Below are 13211 nucleotides of genomic sequence, written 5' to 3' on the forward strand. Positions count from 1 at the left end.
GCCTGCTGTCTGGGAGGTTTTACAAATCAGGAAATTATTCTTGCTCCTTGTGATCTAATTATTGGGTTTGGTCTGGGTTCTTTCTGCAGCTGTCCAAACCAGGAGTAGCAGGATGAGCTGTCCTCTACCACCTTCACTGACAAATGGAAATGGAAAGAGAGGGGACCATTTGCCTGCTGCTGAGAGAAACTCTTCAGCGTGCCCAGGTAGCAGGGAGCAGTGGGTAGGAACTGGCTCACCAGTCAGCAATGCATCATCATGTGATTGCTGCTTTGTATACACCAAGGCTAAAGCTTTGAAAAGGTGGCCTTGGCAGTTATACTGACTATCTTGAGGATTTTTATTACCAATGTGTAATTCTGTTTATAGTGGTACTGCCTCAGAAACGCTGCCTTTACTTTGGAGTGGTAGTGTGACTTACCAGGCAGTTTCTCTGATAGGTAGATATGGTTTGGGAAGGAAGTCCTGCCAAATTAATGACCATCCATCTGAAGATAATTATTTCCTGTACAAGTTAGCCTGTCAGTAACCTGGAAACAGTGAGATACTTGTATTGTGCTTAAAACCTACTATGAAAATTTAATCCAAGGAACTGTTTTTATTTTATCTAGTTCGGAGAAGATCTAACATTGTGGAAGGGATGGAGAAAATGAAAAACAAGAGAGAAGAAAGGAGAGCTCAAATTAGTGAAAGCAGGATGAAACATGCACAGGTGGAGTACTCTACAAGACACGAGTAAAGGGAAAAGCGAAAGGACAGTGTATCACAATAGTTGAAATTAAACAGTTTGGACAGGCTTTGTTCTATGAAGCTGTTCATAAGGCTGGGCTGATTGTAGTGTTGGAAAGTTCTGAATCTTGTGAAATATTTCTAGTTGTGTACACCTCATTGTTTAGTGTCTCTGGGGCTTTTTTGCTGTTGCAGGTTAATTACCTTTGGATCTGTGTTGTTTTTCATGCAGGAGTTTGACAGCAGCTGTCCAAACTGGGAGTTTGCACAGATGATCAAGGAATTCAGAGCAACTTTAGAATACCAGCCAATATCTATAACTGACCCAGTAAGTAAATACTGAGGCTACTAACTGCAGCCTGTAGACAGGCCTCTTTGTTTTGTACTGCAGACCTCAGGGTATGAGCAATTTAGTGCCTCACTGTACCCTGGGAATCCTCTGAGCATACTGTGGTCTTGAGGCACCTGGTGGTATGTATCTTGAGGTCACTTACCTGCCCTGTTTAGGGCTAAGCTGCCTTGCGTTACTTTGCTGATGTTGCTAGTGAAGAGCTTGCACTTCAACAATTGTCTTGCAATGATTTGTGTGGTAATGTCAATATTTTTCAGAGCTTGTAAACGGCAGAGCCTATTACATAGTAGCTTAGCTTGTTCTAGGTATAATTAAGTGGACTATTGCCCTATAACAAAGTGTTTCTGTATGTACGTCACTTAGTAATTTTAAACCAGGTCAAAATGTAGGGGAGCAAAAGTAGAGGTCAAAAACTAAAACCAAAACAAGCTCAGCTGGTATCTTCAGCAATTACAGAGGTAGCTTTGTTTAATACCTGAGACTAAAGAGTCCTTGTCTAGCAGGAGCCTTGTTATGGTCACTGGAAAATGTCCGCATTTAAATTCAAACAAAGTAGGTGTGGAGTAGCTTAAGACATTGGGTGGCTTGTGTGCCTGTGCCCTACGGGGCTGAGAACCAGCTGTTTGTGTGCACATCACAGCACGACAGAGTTTGTCATCTTCTGCTTTCTGCCTCACCAGTGGGATATGCGCTTCCCAAACTCAACTTGTATGTAGCTGTGCTGCACAAATAGCTAAACTCTCTGCATCAGTAAAGAACTCCAGGTTAAAGAATACCTCGGGGATAAATAAAAATAATTTTCCTGAATTTGACTGTAGCTGTGGTATTTATCACAGATTTAGCTGGAAAGCTGGCTGAGGACTGAAATTCTTACCAATTGTGATACAGAATATTTGGGGCAGTTGTATAGCATAGCAGCATTTCCACCTGACGTGCTGGAGCACGCTACGTAAAGGTCAGCTGTAGTGTTTCTTTTGCACTGAATGGACTTCTAAGAGTTGCATCCCTGCGTGAGGCACCTTTGATCAGCATATAGAAAAGTAGATGTGAGGGATCACTGGATCTTTCTCTCCATAATACTAAGTAGGTGTTGGTGTAATTGGGAAATAATTACTACATTTTTTTCTTTTAGATAGAACAACACAGAATTTGTGTCTGCGTGAGGAAGCGCCCTCTCAATAAACAAGGCAAGTGTACTGACAAAGCTCTGTCTTGCAGCAGCTTTACATTGCTTATTCTTAAAACTGAGGGTCTTTTCTGTCAACAGAACTCGGAAGAAAGGAATGTGATGTGATTACTGTTCCAAGCAAGTGTGTCCTGCTGGTGCATGAGCCGAAGCAGAAAGTGGACCTAACAAAATACATTGAAACCCAGGCATTTAGATTTGACTTTTCATTTGACGAATCTGCTTCGAATGAGATGGTGTACAGGTAATGCTTTCTTCTCATGGGAACTGCTTGCTCAACAACAGTGTGGAGCTATGGCTAGGTGGTGTCCTGGATTAAAGAAACTGCTGCCTGAGATCCTTTTCAGAGGAGACTAAAGGTCTGAAAAGTCTTGAGCTTATTTTTGGTATGGCCGTGCTGATTTCCTAAGGATTTGCTTTTATTTGCTTTTTTTAAGGAAAACTGATGAAGCAGGGTGTGAAATACTTGCCTTAACTGTGTTTTACCTTCTGAATATCCAGGTTCACAGCTAGACCTCTTGTAGAGACCATCTTTGAGGGTGGGATGGCGACATGCTTTGCCTATGGCCAGACAGGCAGTGGCAAGACACATGTAAGTTTTTCGCCAAGGTATCAAATATTGTAGTTTTTTAAAGCTTCTTGATAATGAGTAGGATCATACAAAGAGTTTGGATCTTGGTTTTATTGTTTTAAAGCTAATACTTTGTCAGTTGTGTAGTTTTATATATTAGTGGGTTTCCTTTGAGATGATGAGGAAAATTGTACTAAAATCCCCCCGTAGCTGTCTTTAAAAGACTCGGGGTGTCCTGACATGTTAGTGTTAGTCATGGCTATTCCTTGCCTTGAACAGCTGTCACAGCCTAACTCCAGTGAGCAAAGTGGGACTATTAGCCTACAGCTGAGACGAAGGCTATTGTCGGTACTGTTTTGAGCTTGGAGGTGTTCCAGAGGTTTTTAGATTACATGTGAATAAGCCATAACACACAAACATTTAAGTGATCTGGTATCGTGTGAAGTGGGCAAATTGGTGTGTTCTCTTTTTACCATTCCTTCAAGTCTACCAGGTTTCAAGAGACTTGAAGATTGTGTGTTCTGTCTCAGAGTTGATCCGCTCTAAATTTTCAACTGTGGTGTCTTAACTTTCTTCTGGAAACTACAGGGAAGGGAAGTGGGAAATGTCTCCCTCACAGCATGATAGTGGAGTGAAATCTGCTGTCTCATTCTGCAAGAAGCCTTTATCTCAAACCACAGTGATCTGGACTGGGCTAGGCTAGCCTGCCAGTTTGAGTTGCTGTCATCGTCGTGTTAGAGGGAGCTTTTAGGCTCTCACATAGTGCGATGTAGTGAGCTGTAGATCTCCTCCAGTAATCCAGAAGGAAGTTTACAGAAGCTTGGACACAGGCTGCCTCCATTGCACTGGCATGGGCAAACATGCTCATGTGAGCACAGTTCCAGGAATACAGCTGTGAGGCACTGAAATCATAGGCAATGAAATGACCTTCCCTTCCTGGTTCTTGGGCAGAGAGCTAGTGCTAGGACAATAGCTGAACCTTGAGACTGGAGGGCTGCATGTCAAACTGTGGTAGGTTGAGAACGTGTCATGCTTTGAGTTGTCTTAAATAATTGACTCTGTTTCATGTAAAAGTGGTAGAGCAAGTCACCAGGTGCTAACCAACTGAGAATGTTGTTGGGATTAAAGGAACCTTGGTCAAAGGAGTTGAAGATATTGTCTGCTTTAGGAGCTTATGTTTTGATACCACATGTGAGCTTTTGCAAGTAGCAGTGAAAATGTTATGCAGCTGACATCCTGAAAAACGAGGCTGTGTTTCTGTTGACCAGAGGCTATTTCGGTTGCTCTGTCAAGGCCATGCATTTCCCCTTGAAGGAACAACTGCTTTGACTCGGCACTACAGAGCTTACAGGCATTCAGCGGTTGTTTTGCATAGTCCAGATCTTTTGGAACTGATAGGGAAGCAGTAAACTAATTTAATCCTGAGTTGTGTTCTAATCATCTCACTGACATTGAAGCATGTATATATGGTAACTTCCAGGGATGCACTTGAGACTAAAATCAGGCAGCCTGACTTGTTTGTACCATACCTTACCTCTCTCTGGCCTTTTTCTTTCCCAGACTATGGGTGGAGACTTCTCTGGGAGAGCAAAGAATGCCTCAAAGGGCATATATGCTTTTGCATGTAAGTTTGCTCTTCTTTAAATACAAAAATCAGTTTTTCTTAAATAGGTATGATCTGGTTTTGTATGGTATTTAAAATATTTCCAGTGAAAGATATATCAAGTATTTTTTTCAATTATGAGTGGTGTGTGTTTGCAGGAGGTGTGTTTGTTTTCGTAAGTTTCACAAAATATTTTCTATCCAGCCTCTAAGTTTCTAGATTCACAATGAACTTGCCAGAAGTTCTTTGCTTTTGAGGCAAAGAGATGATGTAATGTCTAGTTTGGCAGTTCCTGGCAAACTAGGAGCAGATTCTTCTGCTCTGCTTTTGTCTCGAATCAAGGATGGTGTTTGGAAGTATCTGTCTAGAATGCTACACGATCCCACCCATTTGTGATATTGAGCTCGTTACAGGGAAAGCACATGACTGTATGTTATGTTTGTTCCTGTAAGTGTTAGATGCCAAATACCTAGCACAAAAAATGACTGCAGATTCCCTGAGATGCTTAGAAGCCCCTCCTTGATACAATGCCTAGAAAGCACTGTGAGCCCTGACCTCTCTCCCTTCCCTTTAGAAAGGTGTGTTATGAAACTAGTCTGTGTAGCAAAGCAGTTGAAACGAGCAACTGTTTGCTAGTCTCTGAAAATTAGTTATGACTGGCTCTGAGGGAAAATCTTTGCTTTTTCAGCTCAGTTTCAAAGTCTGAAGCCTAACTGTGAAAAGCTGCACTGGATAGAGCCAGTGGGTCAACTAATATGGTATATTGTCTCCAAACAGCAGCAGTGCAGGTGCTTGAGGATGCATGTTTTTCCAGGCTGTCAACAAAAAGTGCTTGAAACACAAATACGTGACTCTTCTGGGCCTGTCCAGAACAATGGCAGGTCCCAGTGTTCCCCCAGATCAGAAGTGACTGCTGTCTGGAGGCAATATGAGCAGCAGGAAATTCTATATCCCCTTGTGTTTTCAGTCCCTGGATGAGGATGCTGCTGAAACTGTTCTCCGGATGGTAGCACAGCACTAGTTGTTTCACTAGCATTTGTTTAGGATGACCATCATTCAGCTGCTAGACACTGCCTTGTGGCTGCCCAATATCTGAAAGTAGATCAAGTAGCGATCAGAATGTGTTTTAAACGAGTTAACTAAACTTCTGCCTTTCCTCATTAGCACAAGATGTATTCCTTCTCCTAAACCAGCCCAAGTACAGGAATCAGGACCTGGAAGTCTATGTGACTTTCTTTGAAATATACAATGGAAAGGTAAGACTTTTTTAAATCTTGACCTGACATCTTTAGCTGAATGTTTCACAAGTAGCTGAGTGAAATGAACTATTTCTATAGTTCTATATAGTCTATGGTTGTTGATGGATTTGGAATTGAATTGCAAGGCCATGTTAAAGGTGCTGTTTCTATGTAGCTTTCTGTAAAGACAACACAAAATACTTACAAGGAGACTTTGTTCAGATTTGCCTCATTCTTGTTTTCTTAAAAATAGGTGTTTGACCTCTTGAATAAGAAGGCAAAGCTTCGAGTCCTGGAGGATGGCAAGCAGCAGGTCCAGGTTATTGGTCTCCAAGAAAGACAAGTTGACTGTGCTGAGGATGTCATCAGAATGATCAAGATGGGCAGTGCCTGCAGGTTTGGTGCCTTAAAACCAATAAGAGGAGTCATGCCTTGTATCTCTGTGTCTAGATAAAAAAATAGTCTGTAGCTGGTGCTTTGAGACTTAGGTAGAAGCTTGTTGTTCTCACTAATAGGCAGGCACTGAGCAGCACCTTTTCATGTGTACAAGAAGGTGGTTATAGAATAAAGGCTTAGCAGGGATGGGTTTAGCCTGCCTTCCATAGAGGAGGTCAGAGTCATGGTTCATATGTCCTCATGTAACTCCAAGAAGAGAAAAATTATTCACATGAGGAGATGGCTGCCCTGGTGCCACAGCTAAAATGAGCAGTCTAGCTGTTCCTAGAAGAATCAGCTAATTTACAGGAGCACAAGCTCTCTGTGGGTTTGTAAGATCACAGAGCAGCTGGCACCAACCTACAGTTGCAAAAATGCTTTGGCTTAATAGAAGCAACAGAAGGGCTGCAAATCATTCAGGGTTCTTGTCTGTAGAGTCCTTGAGAGCAGGTGTCAAGGGACGGCTGTAGGCTTGGCTTATCCTGGCAGGAAGGCTGTGTTTGAGACAGCTCTACCATCTTACTGGTGTCTTTAATCAGGAGCTAAAAATTGGTATTACCAAGTCTTATCTGTCTCAGTTAAGCTGCAGCTGCTATGGAAACATTACAAGGCAAATGAAAACTCGTTGGCTTCTGCTTTACACCGTGTGTGCAGATGCGCACATCCTGAAAGCTTGTTCAGCACTTGGCTGTGCGTGTTTTTTGGCTGACAGTTCAGCTGAGAACTGCTTAACGTTTCAGATTCCTGCCTCACTTCAAGACAACCTCTCTCCCTTTCCTCCAGCAGCAGGGACACAGGTGGGACAGTGAACCTGCCAGCTTTCTCAGGGAATAAATGACAGTAAAGGTCACAGGGAGGTTTATGGTAACTTATAAGACTCCAGTCTGTGTCCTGTGATGGTGGGGCAGGTGCAGTTGCACAGCAGAGGTTAAGTGCCAAGCCAGCTTGGCTGGAGACAGGGATTTACCATGACTGTAATGTGCTAGCACAGCTAATGCCATTTAGTGGGGAGCTTGGCTGAGCTTACTGCATAATGGCAGATGCATTAGGAAAATGACATGTGGCCTGCTCTGAGGCAGGGAGATACAGTGCTGAAGGTATGTCTTCCAGCTCCAAATGCATGCAGGCATTAGCAGTCAGGAAGGCATTCCAGTGCAGGCTGGCTGAGTTGAGCCAGGCAGCTTAAATAGCCTTAAATCTCTGCAACTGGTGTGCAGGCTCTCAGCAGTCCTTCTGCACTCCTGGATCAGAGGTAATTCGATAATTCCATGCACACTTGAAGTATTAATGTGTGGGATAAAACCTGAGAGGTTAAACAACTTAATTGAATGGCTGCAGGTCTTGCCTAGTGCTGTCGGGACCTGTTGCATCTTCTGTGACAGCAGTTCTAACACTTGTTTGCGTCTTTGCTGCAGGACATCTGGGCAGTCTTTTGCAAATGCTAGCTCTTCCCGGTCACATGCCTGCTTCCAAATCATACTGCGCCAGGGACGGAAACTGCTGGGCAAATTTTCCTTGGTGGATCTGGCAGGAAATGAGAGAGGTGCAGACATGTGTGGTGCTGATCGGCAGACACGAGTGGAAGGTGCAGAAATCAATAAGAGCTTGCTGGCTTTGAAGGTGAGCTATAGCTTGGGAAGCAAACAGTGCTAATTGACACAGGGATTCTGTTCAGCTCTGGGGTGAGCTGTTCTGTTTCTTTCCAGTGCAAGGGAAAAGAATAGCCCAAAAGATCCTAGTTTAGTATGTTAATGACCCCAAAAAATGGTGTATACTTCCACCTAGAATGTTTCTAGAAAAGCAGTGTGGTCTTCTTGGGCCAGACACTGGAACAGCCATTTCAGGCATCAGTCATTACATATATGATGGATATGTCAGCTCTCCTGTGACAGTGAAATACCTGGGGTCAATTTAAAAGCCTGTGAAGCACTTTGAGCAATAAGGATGACCATTCTCCAGCCTGCTGGGTTTACCAGCCAATGGTGGTTGATAGGTTGCAGAACTGTTTGAGAAGAGATGCAGATGCTGCATTCGTTAGACTTGTTCTTTCCTTAGGAATGCATCCGAGCTTTAGGACAGAACAAATCCCACACCCCTTTCCGGGAAAGCAAGCTGACCCAGGTGCTAAGAGACTCTTTCATAGGAACAAACTCAAGGACCTGTATGGTGAGTATGTGACCCGTATACTGCTTATGGGTTCTGCAATTTAATTGAATAGCTGTATGCTTTTCTAGAGTGAGGGGACTCTGAAGTCAGAAAGCTTCAGTTCTCTGCAAAAAAAGTCATACAGTTTCTTCCTTCACTCACCCGTGGTGATTGAGGTCAAAAGCTGGTGAGCCATGCCCAGTCCCAGTAGAAGCAGGGCTGCAGAAGTCACTTTGATACAGCGAATCTACAGCAGAGCCTGGTGTGCTCTCCAAAGGGCTTAGCTTCCTGTGGAGGCTACAGCACAGTGGGTGCACACAAAGCCAGTGGACACCTGGATACTGGGCCACTGGCATGTCCCATGGAAGCTATAAAGAAAAATGGACCGAGCTCTGACCCTTTGCCCCAACATGTGCCATCTGCCTGGTGCGATCCGTTAGGACCATTAACATGAGCAAAAGTCAGAAGAGGGAGTCACTGAGATCTTCTCTTCTGTTTGCAGATAGCAATGATTTCCCCAGGCATGAGTTCCTGTGAGTACACCTTAAACACACTGAGATACGCTGACAGGTAATGGCCTTTCTGACCTGGAGACTCTACTCTTACTGCGCGTGGTGTTCTGGCTGCTTTTATTCTGACCTTTGGAATCTCAAGTTCTCTTGTTGCTATTCCTTGTAATGGCCATTTGGAAATTGTTTGTTTGGAGCAAATTATCTCAGAGCCGTATTATGAAACTAACCTGGGTGTTCTCTTTGTGAGATGTAATAGAGGTTGTGTAAAACCATGACTAGTGTCTCCTTCTGTCAGAGGAGAAGTCTCATGCTAGATGTCGGACTGCCCTGCTTTTTGCAGCGTGTCCTGAATGCTTACCTCCATGTCCTTTTTGTAGTACTTTGGGTCCTGTCTACAAGGGTATGCCAAGAACATCCCTGACATGGCCCTACAGATGGCACAAAAGGCTTGGTGTCTCAATGGACTTTGATATGAACTAATAGGGCATGGCACCTTGGAGACTTTGAAATCTGAAGGACCTGGAGAATTCAAATGCCTCTAAGCAGATGGTGGGATTGTGTTTTGAGTGTCCATGAATGACCTTGGGTCCCTGCAGAGCAAGGTAGATTTGCAGGGACTGATCCCCAGGTTTCCCTGGGGGTCTTGCCAACACCTGGAACCTGTGACAGAGCAGGGAGTCTTGGTCTCTGCTTTACAAGCCTTTACACCTCTCTGGTGAGGTGACAGACTGACTTTTGTCATCTGTTAATGCAATGACACTTGCACATTTCAGGTTTGGTAGCTTTCCTTCATTTGGTTCACAAAAGGCTGCTTGGTTCTTTCCTGGAAAGCATGCCACTCTCTAGAAAGATGTGTGGTGATTCTTGTTGTCAGCACTCAGGAACACTGTATCTTGACAAGTTCCCAGATTTGGTTCTGGATTGAAGTTACATTTTTTTACTTCTGGTGGACAATCATTACTGCTCACCTGAAAGTACAGGACAAAATGCAACATCTGACTTAGTGCTTCAGTAAGCCTCTAGTCTTGACTTGTGCCTGTTGGGCAGTGTACGAGGCAAGTTCGAGCTATAAGAAAGGGTATGAGGCTGAAACTCACTGGAAATAGGAAGCTGACACTAGTAACTGGAATGAAATGCCTAGCTGGTGTCTGACATCTACCTCTAGTACCATGTCATCAGCTGTGACTTTCACCCTTATTATAGACCTATTCTGGTACACTCTGTCTCGGGGGGAAAAAAGTCAACCTCATTCCTTTTCTTTCCATATTAAGTTCCCTTAGTTGGTCGTAACAGACCAAACTGATGTGGAATTCGGCTTCTGTGAAAGGCTTTGCTGGCAATTAGGATTGTGTATTTGGACATGTCTCTTCAACAGAGGCTCTAGAATAGAATGGTCATGGAGACAAACAGCTCTCAGCATTCCTTCCCACAGCCCTCTGGAGTTTCTGCCCATGTGAACTTGTTCCGGGTTGGTTAATGTGCAATTTGAAGTGCAGTTGAATGTTTCTTGCTGAGCAGTGATGGATTGCAGTAGCTGCTTTGTGATGCTGTAGCACAGAAACTGCTGGAAGAAGAGTTTGAGTGACAAATCTTGTTGCAGAGTGAAAGAGCTCAGCCCTCATAATGGAGGTGGTGAAGCACAGAATGAGATGGAGACTGAGGAAATGGGAACCAGTGGAGAAAGCTCAGGTCTTCAATACGAGGTATGTGTGTGCAGTGGGCTGAACAGGTCTCAAAGCTGGGAACAATCTGCTGTTCTTACTTGGGCTGTTTTTGCAGTTCTGCAATGATGATGAGGAAGATCTCCCTCCCCACACGCTCAACTTGTGTGAAGCTATGACTCAAATTAGTGAACGAGAGAAGCTTATAGAACAGGTTACAGAACTGAGACAGGTATGTGGAAGAGGCCAGCCCAGGCTGCCTTCTATGTGGTGATGGCACCTTGCCTTGTCTGAGCCAAGTGCTGCTGGGTAGGCTGTGGGCTGGACCGCAAGATGCTGTCAGTGATATTTCTTTTTCCTCACTGACAACTTCTTCCTGTGTCTTCCTGCCCAACTGGTTAACTGGGGTACTTCAGTGCTTGTGGCCAGCTGGTCCCCCTGCCCTCTCTGCTTGCTGCTAGTGAGCACTGGCTGGTACTGGTCTGGAGCAGCTCGGCTCTGTCTGCCTGATTTGAAGAAATGACCTGGATTTCCAGAAAGGCAATTTCTCATCACTGTTATCCTTCTAAATACAGAAAATGACAACTGAACTCTTGGCATTGGACGACTTCTTGGGAATTGCAAAGCAACAAGACAATGATTTCGAGACCTTTGTGAGCAGAGTTAAGCACGTCGTAGAAAAGGGCTTGCTTTATGTTGGAGGTATTGTTAATGCCTGTCTCTGACTAGCACTATCACTCATCTTTTTCCAAAGACCTGAAATGAACACCAGTACACCTGTGGGGGCTTGAGCAACTGCTCCCTCTGCATAGCTTATGGTTCAGATCAGCACAGATGGAGACTGAGGAAACAGGTACCTGTGGGGGGCTTGAGCACCTGCTCCCTCTGCATAGCTTATGGTTCAGATCTCGTTCCTCTGATCACAGCAACAGACAGATCTGAAACCTACTGTCTGCACTCTCCAAAGTAAAATTCTGGCTAGTAACTTCTTTGCCCTGCCATACAAAATCGCCTTCCCTTGACCAGAACACAATACCCACAAAAGCAGATGGGCTGTAGTCTGTTTGGCTGCTTGGGTATATAGTTTACCTTTTGCCATGGCCAAAAAACTCTGAGAAATAGGTCGCAGCACCATGTTGTAGGGATTCACAGGGGTATGCCCCCTGTCTCCACTCCTGTTTTCATGGCTGTCAGGCCTTCACACCCATCCACTTGTAACAGGTGCCTGCCAGCATCTGTGACTGGCATGTCTTTGCCAAAATCCCTCCAGCTGGTCAGTTGTGCCCCAGTTTGGAGACTTGCCAGCTCTGTGCAGGAGGATGTCAGCTGCCTGTTCCCTGGGCACTGCCTGCGTCGTTGGGACTGTGCTGCTTGAAGCAGTAGAGAAGGCAGTGCAGCAGCTGCATGAGCTTGGCTGACACATGGTGACAGAGGGCCAGGTACACAGGCTGCCTGACTAGGGCAGGGGAAGCTGTGCTGGTCCCTGCTACTTTTCTGCCATTGTTGCAGTAACATGGGCTTTGTTTGCCACTTCAGCCATTGCAGCTGGCATAGCTGTTGCCTCAAACAGGGCTGTGAGGGCTTTGGTTTTTCAAATGAGGCTGGAAATTGTGACATCAAAGTGAACTGTTAACCTGAAGCAGTGACTTTTTTCTTAAAGAGCCCTGGCTGTCCTCCCATCTCAAAGGCAGCCCAATAGCTGTATCCCCCATTTACCATGGGGAGCGGTGACAAGGTAACAAGAATAAAAGCCCTGGTCCCCTCCCTGCCTTATAGGCCAGGGAAATCTGGCCCTCTGGGATGGTTGGATTAGTGGCATCTAGTTTGAGATGTGAACTGGAGGCTTGAAACCGTGGATGAAATAGAAATGAACAAATACAGCTGAAGAGCTCTGTGCAGCCAGGCAGGACGTGGTGTTGTCCTTGCCCACTTCACTTCCCTCTGTGGCCCTGGCAGAGTCCTGCTGAGCTGCTGAGGGGACAGCTGAGCTGGGGAGCGCAGCTTCCGGGTCAGTCACCCTGTCACTGTTCTCCTTTCAGAATTGCGGGATGCCCGGGAGGCTGCCGTGCAGCTGGAAGAACAAGCCAGCAAGCAGAGGAGCCAGCAGAGGCCTTAGTGAATATGTCAGACCTGGATCACGAGCAGTCTTCTGGATGTCTTGCATGTTTGGTGGTGGTTTGTGTAACTCCTGTTTTAAATGGGGTAGAATGTCTGTCTGTGGGTCGTGTGTATCTGAGGGCAGTGAATGTGGCAGCCTCCCTCTCTTCACGGCCTGGTATCGGGGTAGTCAGCAGTGCTAGAAACACCCCCAGGGAGGCTTGGGGAGGGGGCCTGTGGGCCTATAGATGTGCTAGCATCCGGCTCTTGGCTAGTCACAGTGGTGGTCTGTGACAGAACTACATACAGGCATAAACTTTGTAGTGTATAAATGTTTCTGGATGTGTTTGAGACACTCCCAGACTGGCATTTCTAGGAAGAAGATGGACTATATGTAACTGTAAAAAAATCATCAGTATTTTAAGTTTGATTAAATAAATGTTCCTGGATTAAAGTATCTTCTATCTTATATATTTCTTGCTGATTTTGGTGAGGTCTAACAGCCCCTGAAGACTGGCAGGTGTTGTAGATGTAGGCTGATTTCTTGGATGAACTTTCTTTTTAAAGTCTTTACACTTGTAATGATTACAGGAAAATTACTCAAAATACATTTTGTCTCTGAAATTTGAGATCCTGCTGGGTAGAACTTGCCTAGCAAGGGGGCAAACTGGTTTAGAGGGTG

At 44.9% G+C, this 13211-nt stretch overlaps 1 protein-coding gene across 1 annotated transcript; it reads left to right on the forward strand.

Annotated features, from left to right (window-relative positions):
• Positions 1 to 611: 611 nt before the first annotated feature.
• On the forward strand, positions 612 to 12548 carry KIF2C (kinesin family member 2C; the record flags this gene model as incomplete). The annotated part of the gene is made up of 15 exons (XM_010136646.1): positions 612 to 712; positions 962 to 1057; positions 2214 to 2268; positions 2349 to 2511; positions 2769 to 2859; positions 4399 to 4462; positions 5606 to 5697; positions 5933 to 6075; positions 7530 to 7734; positions 8170 to 8280; positions 8762 to 8829; positions 10372 to 10474; positions 10551 to 10664; positions 11008 to 11134; positions 12472 to 12548. Coding segments are annotated over 15 exons (1610 nt in total), but the record flags the coding sequence as incomplete, so codon positions are not given.
• Between the last annotated feature and the right edge of the window lie 663 nt (positions 12549 to 13211).

The sequence above is a fragment of the Buceros rhinoceros genome, unplaced genomic scaffold (assembly GCF_000710305.1).
Source record: "Buceros rhinoceros silvestris isolate BGI_N320 unplaced genomic scaffold, ASM71030v1 scaffold9540, whole genome shotgun sequence".
NCBI lineage: Eukaryota > Metazoa > Chordata > Aves > Bucerotiformes > Bucerotidae > Buceros > Buceros rhinoceros.